Below are 22,078 nucleotides of genomic sequence, written 5' to 3'. Positions count from 1 at the left end.
AACTGTTGCATTCAAAACTTTCATTGGTTCATTTCAACATTATAGAAATCAAACACTTACTTTCTGAATCTGTCTTTTTTTTTCTGAAACACTTCATCAAGCTCAAACTCCCAACATACTGTTCCTCTTCCTCAACACCAATACGCACGTTTACAGACATAAAACCACCAAAAAAACATCTATCAAGTCACACTGTGAATGTTAACGCAACACGTTTCCCTTCATATATCAATATTACACCTTCCACTAAAAGTTAAACCTGACACATGTTTACATCTAAAGCCGAGCTAAGCGTGGTTGGATCTTATTTACAGGACGAAGACGAGGATGAGGAGAAGCAGAGCGGCTGGTAAACTGCTCAGCGCTGTGTGTCGTCTGCCGTGTGACGCCGGGTTGAACTCATAAAGGTCCTGACCTCTGCACTGACTGCAGTCATCGCCACAGAACGAGCAGGTGGGCATGTCCGTCCTCCACTCTGAATTATACGTCCTCGCCGTCCTTCGCCCTGGAAGAGAAAAATATTCAACGTTAGTCTTCCTATGTTTAAGTTCTGTTAGTTCTGTTTCCTCTTTTATTTTCAGAGTAGGACGTAGAAATAGCCACGAGGGTCTTTCAAAGCTCTCTGACCTTTTAAATTAAGCAGTAACTGATTTTTTTTGTCCATTTATTTTCAGCAGAAACCCTCGTGCCTCACTAAGGACATTTTTGGCTTTTCATTTCATAACCCTCTTGGTCATTTGAGACTGTGTTCATGCATATGGCATCAAATTCTCCAAGGATATTCTTTTTAATCATTTTTTAAAATTTCAATCAATCACTTATAATAGATAAATTAACACAATTGTTCCTTCAAGACTCAAAAAATGTCCCCATTAAAACTACATTTTTTTTTACCCTATCTGCCAAAATATGACTCTTTCATGCATTCCTGTGTTGTGGTCTGTCATTTCGGAGCCTTTTCCCACCAGATAACATCATTTAACTGTATTTTGTCTTTGGGAGAATACAATGCAGTGTTCCCTAGTCCTGTTTGTCCTGTATTATCCCTCCTGTTGTCCTCGAGTCAAGGAAGGAAGGGATGGAGAAGGACGGAAGGGAGGGAGGAAGGAAGGAAGGAAGGAAGGGAGGACGAAGGAAGGAAAGGAGGGAGGAAGGAAGGATGGAAGGGAGGAAGAAGGAAGCAAAGGAGGGAGGTAGGAAGGAAGGGAGGAAGAAGGAAGCAAAGGAGGGAGGTAGGAAGGAAGGGAGGAAGAAGGAAGGAAGGAAGGACGAAGGAAGGAAAGGAGGGAAGGAAGGAAGGATGGAAGGGAGGAAGAAGGAAGCAAAGGAGGGAGGTAGGAAGGAAGGGAGGAAGAAGGAAGGAAAGGAGGAAGAAGGAAGCAAAGGAGGGAGGTAGGAAGGAAGGGAGGAAGAAGGAAGGAAAGGAGGGAGAAAGGAAAGAAGGAAAGGAGGGAGGAAGGAAGGGAGGAAGAAGGAAGGAAAGGAGGGAGGAAGGAAGGAAGGGAGGAAGAAGGAAGGAAGGAAAGGAAGGACAGAGGGAGGAAAAAAGGAAGGAGGGGGGAAGGTAGAAAGGAAGGGAGGAAGGGAGGAAGGAAGGAAAGAAGGACAGAGGAAAGAAGGAAAGGACGACACGAAGGTTAAGAAGTACAGCAGACCAGTGAAACGTGTGGTTGCATCCAAAATGACCTGGATGTGTTGGTATGGGTGTCAGAGTGTGTATACATAAATGTGTGTATGTGCAGCTACAAGTAGATAATTTGTATTGTCTTGCAGGTCTGCATTTAGAGCATTGATGCTACTTTATGGCAGCTGATTTTACTCTCTACCAACTTCCTGAGGGAAATATGTGGCTCTTTAGCTGCTAAATGCTCCACTATGTTCACCAGCTAGTCTACAGATAACTGTGTCTGTAGTGAACAGTGGCTTTTAACAGCCCCCCCCCCCCCCGAAGCTGCCTGCTGCGACGAAAACAACACTATAAGAGCACTGAGAGTGAAGCTAAACAGTAAAGTTGCAGCTGGACAGTAAAAAAAAAAGAGCTTAAACTCACTATGAAGAGAAGAAGAGCTGCAGAGTCTTTGATCACACGGAAATAAACATACTGAAAATATCGATTAAAGCTACTTTAAAGTCTAAAGTGTGGCAAGTTCTTCTTACTTGGTTCATAATAATCATAAAGGAGAACAGTTGCTTCCTGGACTTTGGCGACTTTATACTCCATCACCAGAGAAATCATGAGACACATCTCCTCCGTCGTCACCTGGCAACACATTTACATTTCACCAGTTAGTAGTTTTAACTTCACACACAGAGAAGTCAGACAGGAGGACATTTATGTTTCAGTGAATCTCACAGAGTCCAGGTAGAGGATGGCTTTCCCCGGCTGGGTCTCCACCTTCTTCACCACCCCGTCGATGTGGATGGCGTCCGGTGAAAGGCTGAAGCCGCTCAGCAGACCCACCTCCATGATGGCCATGCCCGTCGCATTCAGACCCACCAGCTCTGACAGACTGTGCAACAAAACATGGTGCATTTTATTTATCAGTGCAGTAATTTAACCACTTTATCTCAGTCACACTGGTGCAGAAACAGAAAAGTTGAATTTCAATACAAAAACAACTGAAAACAAACTAATATAAGACAAACCTCATCTATATAAGCATTTTTTAAATTATTGTATTCTAGTAATTCTAATGTTATATATAAAGCCTTTTCTATTCATTTCTATGCAATCACCACAGTTTGATGGTTATGGTGTTGAATAATGGCCAGAAATGTGTTTTTGCAGAATATTATGATGTCACAGTGGAGTTGACCTTTGACCTTTTTTGGATATAAAATATCATTACTTAAATAATTTTATCCTGTTAAACTTTTGTGTGAAACTTTGTCATAATTAGCGTGTTGAATTAACTGTGTTTAGTGAGTTCACAGTGAGCGTGACCTTTGACCTTTGACCACCAAACCCCAGTTCATAAGTTCATCCTTGAGAAAAAATATAAAATATAAATGCAAAATGTTGTTAAATTTTAAATTGAAAACATGTTGCACAAACTTAAAGAGCAAGTAAAGTGATTTCTTTCATATCAGCATTATAATATTAAGTACCAAAAGTTGAGTTAACGTGTTTTGTGAGGCCATAGTGAATTTGAACTTTGACCTTTAACTACCAAAACATAATAACAATAATAATAATTTAGAAGAAGAAGAATTACCTCAAGGTATTCCTAAGATAAAGTGATGGATGGACGGAAAACCCTAAAAATAATGTCACAGCTGTCACTGGCATGGTGGCGTTAAAATATAAATCTTCAATTTTGACAAACTTAAAGAGCAAGTAAAGTGATTTCTTTCACATCAGTATTATAATATTTAAGTACATTTTTAAAAGTTGAGTTATGGCAAAAAAAAAACATGTTTCGTGAGGCCTTAGTGACTTCGAACTTTGACCCTTTAACTACCAAAACATAATAACAATAATATTAATTTAGAAGAAAAAGAAGAATTCTCTCAAGGTGTTCCTAAGATAACGGGATGGATGGACTACCCTAAAAATAAGATCACAGCTGCTATTTGCATGATGGGGTAAAAATATAAAATATAAATAAAACATTTTGATAAATATTAACAATTTAAAACTTGTTGCACTAATTTAAAGAGCAAGTAAAGTGATTTCCTTCATATCAGCATTATAATATTTAAGTTAAAGGGTATTTACTCGCCTATTGTTTAAAACTGTTTATTCTATACTTAATGAATGAGCAAGTTTTGTTTCTATAAAATCAGTTTTTCAAATGGACATTCAGTGTTTTTATTGTCTTTATTTATGTCTCACGTCTACTGTGTTTTATAGTGAAAGTGTGACAGATATCACACACATGCTGCGGACCGTTGCTTGCGTCATGCCGTCGGTATGCGAGCGACTGTCAGCGAGCCAACCTGCTCACCTGCTGCAGATGAACAGATGTGCAGAGTTTATTTCTTCGTCAAACAGCTCGACGAACAGATGAAACGCCTCGTGTCCGCCGGCATCTCGTCTCCTCCTCGTCGTCGTCATCATCTCTTCATTCCTGATGTTGTAAAACACGTTCAGCTGAGAGAGGAGGAGAGGAATCAGACTGTCGTTACGGATCATGGAGCTTACTCACATACGTATTCATGATCATACGTCACTTTGTTTTGTTGTCTGGACAACACAGGTTTGTTTGTATGTAGCTGAAAACCAGAGGTGGAAAAGTAACTGAGTACATTTACTAAAGTACTGTGCTGAAGTATAAGTTGGAGGTACTTTACTTAACTTGAGAATGTCCATGTGATGCTACTATAATTATACTTTATACTAGTTAGTTACTTTTCAGATGAAGATTTGACACAATGGATTATATAACAAGCTTTTAAAATAAAACACATTCTTAAAGATTAAACCAGTAAAGCAGTGTGTAGTCGTGCTCACATTTCATATTTTCCCTCTAAACTTCTCACATGGTTTCATTTCAATAAATGTTCAAATGATCCAATATTTCAGCAAAAATCTAAGATTAGAGAAAAAGTCCAAAAAACTGAAAACACATGTGTGTATCAGAACTTAGTTTTTTCTTCTTTCCTCTCCCATTAATCATCTCACCACCCCTCACATGTATCTACTGACCCTTTGGAGGGGCCCCACCCGTAGGTTGGGAACCACTGGACTAAACTAGCTAACTGTATATAAAGTAGTGTAAACTAGCTCCACCTCCAGCAGCTACCACAGTAACATGCTGCTCTAACACTGATGCTTCACTATTAATAATCTAATGATGTCATAATAATAATATATCAGTCAGAGGGACCAAACCACTACTTTTACTGTATTACTGCATACTACATCACTCATAATACTGCAGTACTTTTACTGTAATACTGCATACTACATCACTCATAATACTGCAGTACTTTTACTGTAATACTGCATACTATATCGCTCATAATACTGCAGTACTTTTACTGTAATACTGCATACTACATCACTCATAATACTGCAGTACTTTTACTGTAATACTGCATACTACATCGCTCATAATACTGCAGTACTTTTACTGTAATACTGCATACTACATCACTCATAATACTGCAGTACTTTTACTGTAATACTGCATACTACATCACTCATAATACTGCAGTACTTTTACTGTAATACTGCATACTACATCGCTCATAATACTGCAGTACTTTTACTGTAATACTGCATACTACATCACTCATAATACTGCAGTACTTTTACTGTAATACTGCATACTACATCACTCATAATACTGCAGTACTTTTACTGTAATACTGCAGTACTTTTACTGTAATACTGCATACTACATCGCTCATAATACTGCAGTACTTTTACTGTAATACTGCATACTACATCACTCATAATACTGCAGTACTTTTACTGTAATACTGCATACTACATCACTCATAATACTGCAGTACTTTTACTGTAATACTGCATACTACATCACTCATAATACTGCAGTACTTTTACTGTGATACTGCATACTACATCACTCATAATACTCATAATGAAGTGAAGTATCTGAATACTTCTACCCATCATAGTGAGATATTAGTTGTTTTTATGAAGTCTGTAATAATTCATAGTAAACCATAATATTTAAAACATTTGTCTCCTGACACCTGAAACACAGCGAGTCCGTGTCCTCTTGCAGTCACCAGAAGCTTCAGCTCGTCTTTTGGCTCAATCTGAAACACAACAAGGCAACAACAACGAGACCTTCCAGATTACTCTGAGATCAGCGAGCTGGTTCAAAACATTCAGCTCCACATTAAAGTGAGCAGAGAGAAGTTTTCTGTGGAAATAACAATGACACATATTCACCCACAGTACAGTCAGCGGTCAGTGTGGCTGCAGTGAGGATTACATTTAAACCCAAATCCAAATTTAAACCAGACATTTACCCAATAAATCTGACTCAGTATTAAAAAAAGAGGTTTCTACTTTTATATACAGTACCAATCAAAAGTTTGGACACACTTTCACATTCACATCAATCAGAAAGTGTGTCCAAACTTTTGACTGGTACTGTATGTAATATTTTTATTATGTTTTTCCTTTCCATCATATTTGACTTTATTTAGTCAAAATATTCTGTAAAAATATAAAATATGAATTTTACTTTAATCTGTTTGCTTTTTTTTAAATTAACGAAGCATATTCAATGTATTACTTATATTATTTTACTATCATTTAAATAATAGAATAATTTTGATTTTGGATGCAACATTTCCCTTTAGGACCATTTCCATTCAATGTATCACATACAGGCTCTCAACATGGTGATCACTTTTAATATTAAAGGGATACAAAAATAAATATAGTGTATTTTTTGTTTAAATAAAACAACATTTCATTCATTTTTTTTAAATATGTAAAAATCAAACTTGTGAGTTTCTCAGATCAGAGTCCGTCTTTCACAGCCAGATAATCTCTCACTTTCTGATAAACCTGTGTGTGTGTGTGTGTGTGTGTGTGTGTGCATGCTCTCATTGTACCTGCTGGCTCTGGTGGAGCAGGTAGTTGTCCTGTTGGATGATAAAGAAGGCGACGGTGGTGGACGAGGGGTCAGAGGTCACCTCGATGGTGAGGTCGGCGACATAAGACCCGCTCAGAGCTGCGAACGTGGACAAAGCCTGCAGAGCCACGACTGTGTCCTGATAGAGAGGAAAAGAAAGTAACACACACACACACACACGCACACTTGTTTATCTGATTCAACCTCACGCATCTGCTCTAAAATATTCTGTCACAGTTCGGTCACTCATTGATTCTTACTTTGAACAGATGTTTACAGATGTGTACTGTTTACGTGCAATGCCTGACAAAAACCTCTGAAATTTAAAGGGTTGCATTTTCTGGGTTTTTCTCTCGTTGCATCTCTCTGTGTGTTTGCATGCATGCGTGCTGAGGGGTTAATTACTGTTTAGTCACCACATACTCAGACAGCCACACGCTACTTCTGATCTGACTAACAGCCGCAGTTTATTGCTGTAGTAAGTAACACGGAGGGGACTTTTTTCTTTTTAATGATGTACATGTGCCTCCAGGACACAAAGGTGAATGTGACAGCTGCTGGCAGTAATGCGACATAAAAAAAGGAGAAAAAGAAGAAAAACTAACCTCAATTAACCCTCCTGTTGTCCTCGAGTCAAGGGAGGAAGGGAGGAAGAAGGAAGGAAGGAAAGAAGGAAGGAAAGGAGGGAGGAAGGAGGGAAGGAAGGAAGGAGGGAAAGGAAAGAATGAATGGAGGAAGGAAAGAAAGGACTGAGGAAAGAAGGAAGGAGGGAGGGACGGAGGGAGAAAGGAAAAGAGGGAGGGAGGAAGGAAGGAAAGAAGGACAGAGGAAAGAAGGAAGGGAGGAAGGTGGGGGGAAGAAAGAGAGAAGGAGGGAGGGACGGAGAAAGGAAAGAGGAAGGGAGGAAGGAAGGAAAGAAGGACAGAGGAAAGAAGGAAGGGAGGAAGGTGGGGGGAGGAAAGAAAGAAGGGAGGAAGGAAAGGAAGGAAGGAAAGAAGTAGGGAGGAAGGACAGAAGGAAGGAAGAATGGGGGATGGAGGAAGGAAAGAAGGAAGGGAGGAAAGAGAGAGGAAGGAAAGAAAGAGAGAAGGAGGGAGGGAGGAAGGACAGATGGAAGGAAGGAAGGGAGGAAAGAAGGAACACTCAAAACAGACGGGGTGAATTTGACCCGGGAGGACGACACAAAGGTTAAACTCGAGGTGAATAATGAAAGATTCAAAAGACTCTGCAGATGTTTCAATCAGGGCTGGATTGCCCTCAGGGGCCTAAAGCCTTACTTCATATCATCTGGGGTCATAATCGAACATTTGTTATAAATTTTCTCACACTGAAGCACAACATGAACTCTGATGGGTCCTCCAGCCTCTATCTTGTGGTCCTGGTCTCTGTGAGGGACTTTAATAGTTTTAATAGTTTATATTGAGCTCATTTGCTGTAAAGTTTTATTTTATCAAACTGAACAAGGGACAAGCTGCAGCCAACTATTGTTGTTTTTATTATCAATAGTTCTGACAGTTTAATAATCCATTGAAGGTTGAGTGCATAAAAAGTCAGAAAGTAATGAAAATGTTTATCATTCCTTCCCTGAAGTCCACATGAACATATTCACATGAGTTGTTTTGTCTGACCAACTCAAATATATTGAGTTTTATATCACGGGAAACCAGGGAAACTAGCAAATAGTCACATTAGAGAAGCTGCTACCAGAACATTTGGGGCATTGTTGCTTAAAAAATGTATTTAAATGATTAAACATGTTGCCAATTAATGCTCTGACAGTTGACCAATCAATTAATCAACTTATTCCTCCTCGGCCTTCTCTCCCTTTTTGTTTGGGCTGCACTGAGTGGGAGAAAAAGCAGTTCTGAGTCGTATCGTTAAAGACTTCTGGGCATGATATCATTTAAGTTGCCTTTATTATTTAGACTGTGTTCATTGTGTGTTTTACGTTTTCCTCCTGTGTTCATGTATTCATCCTCAGCCCATCAGCTCATTACCTGTTCTCAGTTTGGTCACCTGATTCCCTCATTAGTTCACTTTGTATTTGGGTCAGTGCCAAATAAAGGTCAGCAAGATGAGCAATTCAAAAATATCTTTAAAAATGTGTCTTAAAAGCAGAATCAGGTTTGTTCAAATGCACATTTTGTATTTTTGCTGGTTTTATGTCATTTGAGAAGACATTTGCACCATTTTTTGTCAAAATGTCAAATGGTGTAACCACAAAAGAATGATAAATATTACATATTTTATCCACCTAAAGTGTATTTAAGTGGACTTATACTAATAATTACTAAATGTTTCCTGATCTCCATGGTTACCAGATTAAATGTAATATTTAGAACAATTGTATTCCATTACCTTTATTTAATATAAAAGTTATAATGTAAGATCATGCCAAACTAGTTGATATGGTGTTTTATTGAGAATTTAGTGTTTTTAAGCAAGTTGTATTATTTGGTACAAAGTTTTTATGGTTACACCACTTAGACATTTTTGCCATAATCCTCTAATATATTCTCTCAAAATGGATTAAAAGCAGAAATTTGATGCTGGGTCCACAAAAAAGAATGTGTACAAGTTATTCATACATTTATTTTCACATTTTAACCCCTTTAAATTTAAACTGAACCACATGGACACAAAAAAACATCATTGACCCATTTAAATCTTGTTTTTTCAGTTCTGTTTTGTTGGATCCTCTGTTTTGCTCTTATCTGCCTGCCCGAGCCTGAATAAATAAATTCCTCTTCAGCCTTGTTCTGTCTGATGTCTCCTGCATTTGGCTCCAGCTGCTCCGCTCCATCTAACAATAGGAGGTTAATCCCATGATCGTTCCATGAAATGTTTTAGGAAATCTATTCTGCATGTTTGTTTGGCCTCGAGGATTTCAGACAAATGAGATTTTAACCGAGCACCTCTTTAAAAGCTAACTCTAATCTCACCAATTACCCCAAACATACAAGAGAGTAGGTATGTACTGTATTTCTAAACCAAATCTTATCCAAAAATGACCAAATCAGTTTCAAAATGGACTAAACTGTTAGATTTTGAACAAATTGCATTGCAAAGTGCATTATTAAGGTTTTCTTCAACATCTTCATTACCTAAAATTGTATGCAACTCTTTTGATTTATTTTTATTTTCGACTTTTAACCTTCCTGTCGTCTGTTTTAACTGTTCCCTCCTTCCTCCCTTCCTTCTTTCCTCCCTCACTCCTTCTCTTTTTCTTTCCTCCCCCCTACCTTCCTCCCTTCCTTCTTTCCTTCCTTCCTCCCTTCCTCTTTTCCTTTCTCCCTCCCTCCCTCCCTCCTTCCTTCTTTCCTCCCTCCCTCCTACCTTTCTTTTTTCCTCTGTCCTTCCTTCCTCCCTCCTTTCCTTCCTTCCTCCCTCCCTTCCTTCCTTCCTCCCTCCTTTCCATCCTTCCTTCCTCCCTTCCTTCCTTCCTTCTTCTTCCCTTCCTTCCTTGACTCAGGACAACAGGAGGGTTAAGATCTGACCTGAGTGCTTCCGAATCCTCCCTTGTAGTTTCTCTGTTGGCTGAGCCACTTCATGAGGCCGAGGCCCTCTGCGACGCGGCCCAGCTGGTGCTGAGAGAGCAGCACGTAGGACGCCATCTCGATGTCTGCAGAGCGAGGCTGCCACGATTCAGAGAGTCCGCCGTCTGGGGACGACCACATCGGCACGCCGTCTACTCACAGAGGAGAGTCGGAGGAGAGACACATTATTACGAATGTTAATAATAGTAATAATAATAATGATATAAACTTTATTAAAAGAGCACACAGTTTGATGATTAAAAAACATTTCAGTGTAGGAAAAAAAACAAGAATAGACACATTTAACCCTCCTGTTGTCCTCGAGTCAAGGAAGGAAGGGAGGAAGAAGGAAGGAAGGGAGGAAAGGAGGAAGGAAGGGAGGATGGAAGGAGGGAAGGGAGGGAGGAAGGAAGGATGGAAGGGAGGAAGAAGGAAGGAAGGGAGGAAGAAAGAAGGAAGGGAGGAAGGAAGGATGGAAGGGAGGAAGGAAGGATGGAAGGGAGGAAGAAGGAAGGAAAGGAGGGAGGAAATAAGGAAAGGAAGGAAAGGAGGCAGGGGGGAAGGAAGGAAGGGAGGAAGAAGGAAGGAAGGGAGGAAGGAAGGATGGAAGGGAGGAAGAAGGAAGGAAGGGAGGAAAGGAGGAAGGAGGGAAGGGAGGGAGGAAGGAAGGATGGAAGGGAGGAAGAAGGAAGGAAGGGAGGAAGAAAGAAGGAAGGGAGGAAGGAAGGATGAAAGGGAGGGAGGAAGGAAGGATGGAAGGGAGGAAGAAGGAAAGGAAGGAAAGGAGGGAGGGGGGAAGGAAGGAGGGAAGGAAGGAAGGGAGGGAGGAAAGGAGAAAGGAAGGGAGGATGTAAGGAGGGAAGGGAGGGAGGAAGGAAGGAAAGGAGGGAGGGAATAAGGAAAGGAGGGAGGAAGGAAGAAGGAAGGAAAGGAGGGAGGGGTAAGGAAGGAGGGAAGGAGGGAAGAGAGGGAGGAAGGAAAGATAGAAGGGAGTAAGAAGGAAGGAAAGGAGGAAGGGAAGGAAAGGAGGGAGGAAGGAGGAAGGAAGAAGGAAAGACAGAAGGAAGGAAGAAAGGGGGATGGAAGAAGGAAAGAAGGAAGGGAGGAAAGAGAGAGGAAAGAAAGAAAGAAAGAGGGAAGGAGGGAGGGAGGAAGGACAGATTGAAGGAAAGAAGGAAGGAACAGTTAAAACAGACGGGGTCAATTTGACCTGGGAGGACGACACGAAGGTTAAAGGACATAAAAGCCATTGAAGGAAAATTAAAACTCAAATAAAATCAACAATCATTTGACAAGAGAAACATTTATCTTTGGCTTTTAGAGATGCAGTATCTTTGCTGAACCCTGCACACAAACAGGCATGCACAAACTACACAATGGGATTATAGAGGAAGTAATATGCTGGAACTATTTCTCGACCAACAGAGGAGACATTGTGCGGCGTGGGGCGGATGAATAAACTGACTGCCTGGAAATCTCATAGTGACAACAAAACTCCAGGAAAGGTCTGCTCCTGGCTGCTCTTAAGTAACAAATAGTTCCTGCGTATAACTCCCCATAAAAGCAGAAACCAGAGGAGATGTTGGCAGGTGTATTTACAGAGCCTCACAAGCTCGTGCTCGTAACTAAACCTCTCCACTTTGTGCCGGAGCTCTCTTATGAAATTTACAGTGTAGTACAAAGTCAAGAGGTTGTGATAAGTAGCACGAGAAGTGAGTGAAGATCAACATGCTCAGTGGCGTCTGCCTTACACTGAACTACTCTCCAGAGACTGAAAATGTGATCATTGTTATTAGTTTTTGGAGCCGTTTTTAAATGAAATAATGTGACCAAACTCTTAATAATAAAAGGAACATGTCACCTAGTGCAGCAGTGTGGCTCACTGATGTGTTTTTAATAGTTTTTGCACCAAAACAGAGGTATATAGCACAGAGGATTAAGATTTTGGATACACACATAATACTTGTTAGTCGATCAATTCATTATTGGTTTGGCTCCAAACATTAGATTTGTTGACATTAAGAAAAATATACAACATTTTCAGACATATCCTATTAACTAGATTAATTTATTTTTGGCCATTGTTCTGTACTTAACACACAGATATCCCACTTTTGGAAAGAAAGCACACTTCCTAACATGTAGAACTGTTCATTTAATCCCTTTAATGCTGCTCTGCTTTTTTGCTTGCTCCTTAATTTTTACATTTATAACAAAGTCGTTATACCTATAGCCCAAGCATGCTTTATATTATGTTATTCAGGACGAGTTAGGCTATTTAGAAACGCCATAATTTGCATTTGCATGTGAGTAGTACTATACATTCTCCCTTTAGAATGTTTTATGGGAAACCCCCGAAAGATGGTAAATTTAGTTTTTTTTATGTCCAAAAGATTTCGATACATTATTTTCAGTGTTCCAGACATAAGATAATAATAATAAGAAATATATTGATGAGACATCCTTATGTATTGATTTGATTTTATTGATTTGATCACTATGATTTTTTATCTGATTGTAATCTTTCTGTATCAGTATTCCGATAGATAGATAGATAGATAGATAGACAGATAGATAGATAGATAGATAGATAGATAGATAGATAGATAGATAGATAGATAGATAGATAGATAGATAGATAGATAGATAGATAGATAGATAGATAGATAGATAGAAAAAGAAGTCGTCCATTTCTTTAATGTGTTGTAATACACAGACATCAGACTGACACTGTTTTATCTCACTTTTAGAATAAAGGTGTATGTGGCAAAATGTTGAACTACTCCTTTAAACTATGGACACAAAAATAAGGTTGTTCACTTCACACACACACACACACACACACACACACACACACACACACACACACACACACACACACACGCACACACAGACACACACACACCTCTCATCTCAGCTCGTCCAATCAGCTCGTTGAGTGCCGTGCTGGCGCTGGAGCTGCCGGACAGAGCCAGAGCGTAGGTGAGCAGGCCGAGGCTGTAGTTGCTGGAGACGCCCAGAGCCAAGCGGGTCTCCAGGAACATCAGGGCCGCAGACACCTGGCTCCCATACCGAGCCTGACACACACAGAACAGGGCAGTGACGTTTTTAGACATCTGTTAAGCTCGATGGCATTTATGAGATCAGATTATAAAAGACGCAGCGCGATGAGGCAACATCTTTGGACACATTAGTTCCTCCAGATTTTCCTATTTATATTTTTACAGACTGCTCATTAAAATGAAACTTTATTGATCCCTGTGGGGTAAACAGATATCCAAGAGAGCGAGAGCGAGAGAGCCAATGTCAGATAACTCTATTCTGGCTATCAGGGCAACTGTCGGACAGTCGGTTCACCACTTTGTTACAAACTGAAATATCTCAACAATTATTTTATGGATTATCATAAAATTTTGTACCAACATTCATGTTGCCTAAACAACGAATTATATGAATTCTGGTGATATTCTGACTTTTCCTTCAGAGCCATCAACTAGTCAAACATGTCCAATACTTTGCTTTATGACCAAATACCTGCAAAACTACATTTCCATCAACCTCACCTAATTAGAAAACATTAACATGCTAACAGTACATAACTAAGACTGTTTGTATTATGACAGTGACACATTTTTGGCTCTCCAGGTTCCTTGATTCAATTTGAATAATGAACTGCATGTGAGATGTAGCCTTTAAGTTTAGGTGCTCAAATGTAACTGGTCAGATATACACATGAGGAGACTTGAATGTACTGAAGCACAGAGCCAGAAGAACAAAAATATGTATAACTGTCCAAATATTCACTTTCTGAACTGTATTTGCAGCCGGAGTCATACGGTGTAAAGCAGCTGTGGACTAAAGACAACTGTAAGAATGAGCCATATTAATATATAGATAGATGCAGCTGCTTTAACCACATTAAATGTTTTTATACAGATTTAAATGCAGCCACTGATAGGAGAGTGTTTCATTTATTTAAATAGTTTATTTACATTTTAAGCATCATTATGTTCTTGCAACACATTTGCTCTGAGTATTAAAACAGAAGGCAAAGAAAACATTTCAATTTGTCCGAGTTCTGATTGCACTGCTCATTACACTGTCAGAAAATTAAGGCCTTTTAGTCTAGTTTATATGTCATAATAGTGATTATACTATTATATTCACTATCATACTCCTGTATCAAATGAGAGATAAATCTTACTTTATACGAAATGATCTCCCTTATAAATCATGTCAGTATCCATGAAAACAGCTGAACTTACATTCTGGTGCTTAATGGGAACATTTACCCTAACAGCTGAAAACCTGGGTTAGAAAATTAGAAAAGTTATCAAAAAGTAATCAGATGTAATACTTTACATTACTTTAAGTAATTGAAATAGTTACATTACTTATTAAGTTTTAAATAGAGTAACTACTGTAACCTATTATATTTCCAAAGTAACCTTCCTAACTCTGGTAGTGAATAACATTTCCTGCATCTCCTCTTTTCTTTAAAGGAAGCTCTACTTTTATGAGATGTTTTAAAAGATCATCTGTAGGAACCAATGTGTCTTAGAGCTGAGAGCCACAGACAGAGTAGAGAAGTCAGAAAGTATTGAGCTGGACCAAAACTAAAACATTCTTAGTTTTAGTCTTTTATGGTATTCATATATCATCAGTAAAATACAGAATATTACCAGCCGTGAACTTTTCCTCCCATCTGTGTTTAATGCCTCTCACCTTGATGTCATCGTCTTCAAGCAGAGCGATGACGACGTACGCTGTGAGGGAAACGGGGCCGTCCAGGCCTCCTTGTAGCTCTGTGTGGATGACGCGGCCGGGTTCCTCGAAACTCCCATCAGCCCCCTGCTGGACTCCTAACCAGGCTGCTGCCCTGAGGAGCACAGAGGCGTCGATGCTGATGAAAGGACGCGCCTGCAGGAAACATCTCAGCACAAAGGCAGAGAGCCTGCAGAGAAGAGAGAGAGAGACATCCTGAGATAATTAGTTTGATTTTAAAATGAGAAAACACAAAGCAACAGAAAAATATTGCTTCAGCTGCTGCAAAAATTTATTAATTACACATTGTTTCTCAGTAGCTCTACTGGATTACAATTACATTCATTTTGTAATTAGATTACATAATACTGTTACATGTAACTAGGTACTCCACAACACTGCTGGTGACAACATACCAGGTGCTTCCAGATGAATCCTGGTCTCCGAACGCACTGAAGGAGCCGTCGACTCGCTGGTAGGAAAGCTCTCGCTCATAACCTGATGAGCAGAGATTAGTACACCATGCAGGTAATCTCTTGGGTTTAATGGTGTTGCATTTGTACAGATATTTTTAACACGAATAATGACGCCAAAACAAAACCATCAGCACAGAAAAATATAAGATTTTTTTCACCCTGGTGCATATCAGTCTGGAGCTCAACATCCAAGTTAAGAAACAATAAGCAGTGATGTTTGTGTCTCTTTTCTTTCTTCTTTTCAGAGCTGGATCAGAGTTATGAATCACATCTCTTTAAAACATTCATTCACCTTTCATCATATAATCTGTGGCAGTGTCTGATGTGTGCTGGTCGGCCTGTCCGGTAGCGTTCAGGTACTGGAGGACGTAGATGTTTGGTGCAAAGTTGATCATGTTCTGTTCACCGCAGCCATAAGGCATCTGGATGAGAGAGTCCAGGCCGCTGATGGACGGGCCGAGGATATCCCCTTCATCGCCGTGGAAACAAGACAAATAAGACACCTTGAGAACCTCCAGGGAGACAAGTAATGTTTACTGTTAACTGAGCCAACCTAAACAGACACATCGCGTCAGGCTGGATGGAGAAGCTGTGAATTAAAACGATTCACCGTGACAGTAGATTAGTGATGAACTCAGGCTTGCCGAGTGTGAGGCCATGTTTCCACAGATCACATGACGAACTGCAACCAGCTGCATCATCAAAACCTTCCCCCCCTCACTGCTGACAAGACACTTAACCTTTAACATCACTAAAACGCTGAATGTTAACTTCTTGAATCTGAACATAAAGGAAAGTATGACCTCAGCTTGTGCTCTATGCTGAACTTTTCACAGCACCTTGTTACATGGAAAAGTACCACTTTAACTTTCCTCACAGCTTGCTGTTTGCACATGTGCTCCATGGACCCTAAAACATAAAGAAACTAGCTCTGGTTATTATAATCCATGTTGTATGGCACATGTGTCTGACATACTGGAGTCCATCTGTTTGACATACAGTCTGTCAAGTCAATATCTCTACAAACCACATATTGGTCAAAATAATCCTTTATTTACATGAATCTGCTCATAATGAATAGCAAACCACCTTAAAATTAGCTCAAAGTTATATTGGGAGATCATAATTGTGACCTTAATTAGTTGCTTTCATACTAAAATAAAGACACAGAAAGTACAACAGACCAAACCTCACAACGTCTACCTGTGATGTTGGGTAGTTCACCAGATGTGATTGACTCAAGAGTCCCAAAGAAATGGATCCATAAAGATACGTGAACAAGGGTGTCCACATACATTTGGAATACATACATGGAATACTTTTAACTGGATTTATTTCATTCACATTACATGAAATAATCTTGAACTGCCAAACTGAGTAGAAACTGAAGGTAATCAGTTAGTATTTCACTTGATATTGATTATTTGTAATTTCACTGACACCTACTGTACAGTAATGGAATGAATGGGCTGATGTGAAATCAATTTTTGGCAATTTTCTTCTCAAAAGTCTAAATTAAAGTTGTATGTATCAGATGAATGCCTGGAAGGCATTGTTGTACTTTTGAATAGTTTTTTGGTCAAATTGACGAAATTATTTGAAATGAAATGAAATGGAAACATGAAAAAAAGATTATTCGTTTTTTTTATGTTGGTACAACTAATTAAAATAAGTTAAAACAGATTCAATAGTCTTATCTAAAGGCCAGTAGATTCATAATCCATAGCAACAAAGAAGTTTAATCCTGCACTGTTTTTTGTGTATTTTGTGTTCTTTGTACTGTCAGTCCTAATTAAGCTTCAACTGTTTCCTATTGAACTCTGCTGTTCTGTTGTTTTACAGGAATCAGACATCAGGTGCTGACCTCAGTTTGAATCTGTTTCCTGGTAGATCGTGACTCATTGTGTTTACATACCGACAGCCGTCACTGAAGCCCTCTCGCTGCCCTCCACGACATCTGCCGGGAAGGTGAAAGTGACGTTTCTGGCAATGCTCCAGTGCGAAGGTGAAACCTCAAACAGCAGCGAGGTGGAGAACGTCTGCTCGAGTCCTTCAGCCTGCACAACCAACAGCCGTGAAGAATTGACACACAACACACAAACAAACCTGATGAGTAATATTTCTGGGAAAGGCTGAGCTGAAAACAAGATCAAGATTTCTTAGGTTACAGTGGAGCAGCAGATGAGAGTCGGTTACATTGGATGAGTTTTCCTGTCTGCAATGCTTTGTGTTTGTTTTGGAGATGCAGCAGGTTGATGGATGATCTGATAAACACATGATGACAGGTTCAGCCCTCACAGTTCAATAGGTTTTGTTGAGCAAGACGACGAACCTCTAACTCCCAATTGTGGTTCACTGTACGTTTATCTGAACTGCTTGGTCACCTTTACTAATGTAACCTTGCATATCTCTGGATCGCTATTCCATAGACAACTTTAGCCCTCATCGCATTTGTCCTGTGACTTTACCGATACAGTACTGTTACATCAAGACATTTTGCGTTATTCTAGCAAAGGCATGTCCAAACTGTTCATATAAGGCCATGTGGCTGCAGGTTTTCATTTCAACCAAGCAGGAGCACACCAACCGTGATTAATTTAATCAGCTGATCTCAGTCTTCAGACAGCTGGAGGGTCAAATCATGGGTGCTTTTGATCAGTTGGAACAAAAACCTGCAGGCACATAGCCTTTTATGGAATAGTTTGGACATGCATGCTCTCATGAGTCTTCCAAATAAAATGACCAAATTCATTGTTTGAGTATTTTCTAATCTAGCACCCCCTATCGGCAGAAATCTTCAGGACAGCATCATTTGTCTGTTAGAAAACAATGATGGTTAAGGTCTGGTTAGGTTTACAGAAAGATCATGGTTTGGGATAAATTGGTCACTTTATGAAGGTTTGAGAAACATGTGGTGCAGGTTAAAGTTACTACTTCCTTAAAGTTAGGCACCCTTCATCATCATGGCTACAATAATCACCACAGGGTTCAGGTTACAGGATGATCGTAGTTGGGTTTTTTTTAAAACTGTCCTGACCCACGGTTAGAAACAGGAAAGAAACAGTGGTCCACTGCTGGGTTAATGCCTCCATCCACCCTTCCTCCTCTGAATGAGGAAATCTGTCCACATATACATATGTCATCTGAACTGCATCACTGCTCCAGCTCACAAATACTATAGTCACATGGCCATAACTATATTTAACTATATGTTGTTTAAGGTCGACTGATATTTCAATCTATTGTGTCTCTTTTTGTGTGTAAGTGTTTTTATTTTATTGTATTTTTGTCTTGTTTTGTGTTCACTGTATCTTATATGGTATTTGTGTTTTTGTATTTACTTGGTGAAGAGGTGAAAGAAAGCAGAACAACCAGGGGAGTTAATGGAAATCAATATGATTTGATTAACATGACTCAATAATTTGGTCTAATTTTACAACTCCTCCATCGCAACCTCATTATCTAAAACTCCCTGATAACAACCATGATGGGATTTTTGTCCCAGCACCTTGACGAGCACAGTTGTGCTAACGAAGTCAGACGCCACCACCGACATGGCTTTCACACTGATTGGGATCTCTCCGAGGACCAGCGGCTTGATGGGAATGAGGACGGATGCTCCACCCTGGTTCCTCACAGACACCCGACGAACATTGGGCACAGACAGCTCCACATTGTCCAGGGAGACAAACTCAAAGGTCTCACTCTCTCTAACAATCAGTGTGACCTGACAACAAAGACAACGAAGACAATTAAATTAATCCTCCCAGATCACGTTATACAGATACTAAAGAGTGTGGGAGGAAGCAAAAGAAGCATTTTGTTGTAACCAAATATCATAATTAAAACACAGCAGCTCTCTGAGGGTTTGGGTTTGATGAGATATTTCATGAATCTTTTATGTGTTGAAGAATGTAAAGATTAAAGAGGACCTGGGACATGTCTTTATCATGTAACAGCAAGGTTTACAAAAATGTTAAAACCACAGATGCCACATCAGATTATAACAAACTGACACCTAAAATAAACCCACTGATCCTGTGAAGAAATTTCATCCTACTAGCTACACCCGTAATCCAACACCTGTTGTTGTCTGCTGCTGGTACACACTGCAAATATCACACTCACAGATTCATCTGACTGATATAAAGGACTCTTATAACTTTTATATTATATTTTTATGAGCTAAATTACTTATTTTAAAAGACATGTGGATCAACAGCAAGACAAATAAGAATATAGAAATCACTAAACTGTTTGCCTGAATTGGTTATACTACAGCAGCAGCATCCATAAATGACTCAAGCTCAGGGTGCTGAAATTAAACATGAGTGGAAAAATGATCTGATATTTTGAGTATTCCTAATTATGAGCCTGAGTTCTCTAAATGCTGAATCACACAAGCATTTATCCAATATTTTGCCCTTATTAACAACATTAAAATAAGCTTTTTTTGGTACACTATGTTGATTCAGCCCTGCTGTGTGAGAAGAAGCAGAAAGGCACTCACGTCCAAGTCCTGTGGGAGGTAGTTGAACAGAATAACTTCCAGCAAAAGTTCCTCTCCTCGGATGATGTAGGCCGGCAAATTCAAAGACAGGAAGAAATCCTGGAAGACTGTGAGCTGCAGGAAGGTCACATGGAAACTGCTAAACACTCTACACACACAATAGACTACATGCAAAGTCAATAACAAGACTAATACCAACAGCAGAAAATAGTATTAATACCAATATCAGTTTTAAGCTCGACCCAACAAATACAACAAATGCTAGGATTACATTACCACGAACAATAATGCAAAGAATTTAAAGGGGTTAAAACACTTTAAATAGAGGGAGACGATCGTAAAATAATACTGGCACAACTGAGTATTATTAGTCTTTTAAGGGAAGTGTGAATACCTCTACAGGTTGCTCTATGATGCCCAGACCCAGGTTCTCAGACATGACAAAGGCAGTGGCTGTCCAGGTTGTGATGCTGTCTGGTACAGTCAGTTTGATCTCTTTTGTGTCTGAATTTCTGGAGAAAAGAAATCAAGAAATTGTATTTTTAATAAATAAAATTAAGACTGAAAACTGCCTGTTTTTGGTTTACTGACATAGAGGTTTAGTATAACTTGGTTTTAATGTTCTTTCTATGGATATGGACATTACAGCAGTATCAACTCAGGCAAAACTCAAATTATTGAAGACGGCACACAACTGTAAGAAAGAGCCCCAGTTAGTGCTTTTCAAAGCAAAAGGGAAACCTCCGATGGAAAGCTGGATTCAGCCACAAGCTTATATCAGTGCTGTCACATCTGGACCCATCGAAGTGAATACATGCCTGGCTTTGGATATAATGTAATATCTTGGATTCCATCATTATAATGTATAATGCAAGTTTTAGAAATTAATGTGTTAAATGTTTAAATCTTTAATTGTTTGCTGAGCTGGAGAAGTAGAATAAATAATAGTATCATCGGCGTATGGTGTGTTTTCAGTTAACCCATTGTAAGTACCATACCAGTGTTTTTAGTTATTTCAGCCAGACAGGGCAGTAAAACATGTTCTTGCGTGCTGTTTAGCTACACTTTAAGTTAACTTCTGATTATTTAAAACCAAGTGGTCAAGAATTAATCTTTTTCAACATCAAGTAAACAATTTTAAGTAATTATTGCACGGGTTGGTGTTTTTTTAAGCCGTTTCACCCTGTGTCGGTATCCATCCAAATCCACGTCTCTGGAAAGTTCCGGCGCTCTCGTGGCTCCTGTTCTTGCTCCTCCTTTGTCTGGTAAAAGACAAAATCTCCCCCTGCTGTGGTGAAGATGATTGTCAGTTATGTTAGCGTCATATAGTCAGAATAATCCAAACACATAAGTGATTAATTTTTAAAACGTACGAAATTCAGGCCTCAGCATGGGATCCAACATGTGCAAACTGGCATCAGTGAACACCACAAGATTACTCATCTGGGCAAAAACATGGAAGATATGAAACACGTTTATAACCTCAACAACCCAAACAGTATAAATGCTATTTGAAATTCGATGAGGACAAAACACAAGTTAGAGTAAATGGTGCGGGATCAAAGAAAGACAGAATTTCTACTTGGTCTTAAATTTCTGGAAAAATGGGTTCAGTCAAAAAGGAAAATGTCTGGGTGTCACCATAGATCATGACTTTGGTTTTAGAAAGCACTTTGACTGTATCAAGTCGGCATTGTTCCACCTAAATAAATATTGCTAAAGCCAGACCAGAAACATCTTCATGCCCTTGTATTCTCTTGTCTATTACAATGCTCTTTTAACTGGACTTCCCAAGAAATCTATAAATAGACTTCAGCTTGTACAAAAACCAGCTGCCCAAGTTTCAATGAAAACAAGCACATTGCACCCATTTTAGCACCTTTACACTGTCTCCCTCCGTCCTTTAGAATTAATTTTAAAATTGTATTACTAGTTTACAAGGCCTTGAATAGTTTAGCACCTCCATGCATGTAGTCGCTGCCTCAGGTGATTGAGAACTGAAGCAGTAGAAGAATCAGCAGTTAAGGTAAATAAGTATGGTGATGTAGCCTTTTCTTATTATCTCATAAATATCTGACATACATAAATAAATATCTGATTCCTTTAAGAAAACATATTAAGACATTCCTTTTCATTTTTGCTCAGTAGCCTGTTTAAACTTTTATTTCCTTGCATATTTTATTGAATCTAACTGAAATATTTTTTTATTTCACAGTAATTGGGGATTCTGCT

At 39.3% G+C, this 22,078-nt stretch overlaps 1 protein-coding gene across 1 annotated transcript in view; it reads right to left on the bottom strand.

The window, feature by feature from the left end:
• Positions 1-308: 308 nt before the first annotated feature.
• Positions 309-22,078, bottom strand: part of cd109 (CD109 molecule) — a 32,074-nt gene continuing 10,304 nt past the window's right edge. The window contains exons 19-35 of the mRNA XM_062437767.1: positions 21,220-21,289; positions 21,029-21,134; positions 20,241-20,358; positions 19,847-19,960; positions 18,845-19,063; positions 17,252-17,393; positions 15,629-15,805; positions 15,277-15,358; positions 14,822-15,050; positions 13,002-13,173; positions 10,058-10,248; positions 6,541-6,699; positions 5,665-5,730; positions 3,948-4,093; positions 2,354-2,510; positions 2,158-2,260; positions 309-505 (exon numbers count right to left, since the gene is read on the bottom strand). Coding sequence (XP_062293751.1) covers positions 309-505; positions 2,158-2,260; positions 2,354-2,510; positions 3,948-4,093; positions 5,665-5,730; positions 6,541-6,699; positions 10,058-10,248; positions 13,002-13,173; positions 14,822-15,050; positions 15,277-15,358; positions 15,629-15,805; positions 17,252-17,393; positions 18,845-19,063; positions 19,847-19,960; positions 20,241-20,358; positions 21,029-21,134; positions 21,220-21,289 — 2,448 coding nt within the window. The remainder of the gene's footprint in view (positions 506-2,157; positions 2,261-2,353; positions 2,511-3,947; positions 4,094-5,664; positions 5,731-6,540; positions 6,700-10,057; positions 10,249-13,001; positions 13,174-14,821; positions 15,051-15,276; positions 15,359-15,628; positions 15,806-17,251; positions 17,394-18,844; positions 19,064-19,846; positions 19,961-20,240; positions 20,359-21,028; positions 21,135-21,219; positions 21,290-22,078) is intronic.

The sequence above is a fragment of the Scomber scombrus genome, chromosome 17, assembly GCF_963691925.1.
Source record: "Scomber scombrus chromosome 17, fScoSco1.1, whole genome shotgun sequence".
NCBI lineage: Eukaryota > Metazoa > Chordata > Actinopteri > Scombriformes > Scombridae > Scomber > Scomber scombrus.
The sequence above is the reverse complement of the archived record's forward strand: the minus strand, read 5'-3'. Positions and strand labels throughout refer to the sequence as shown.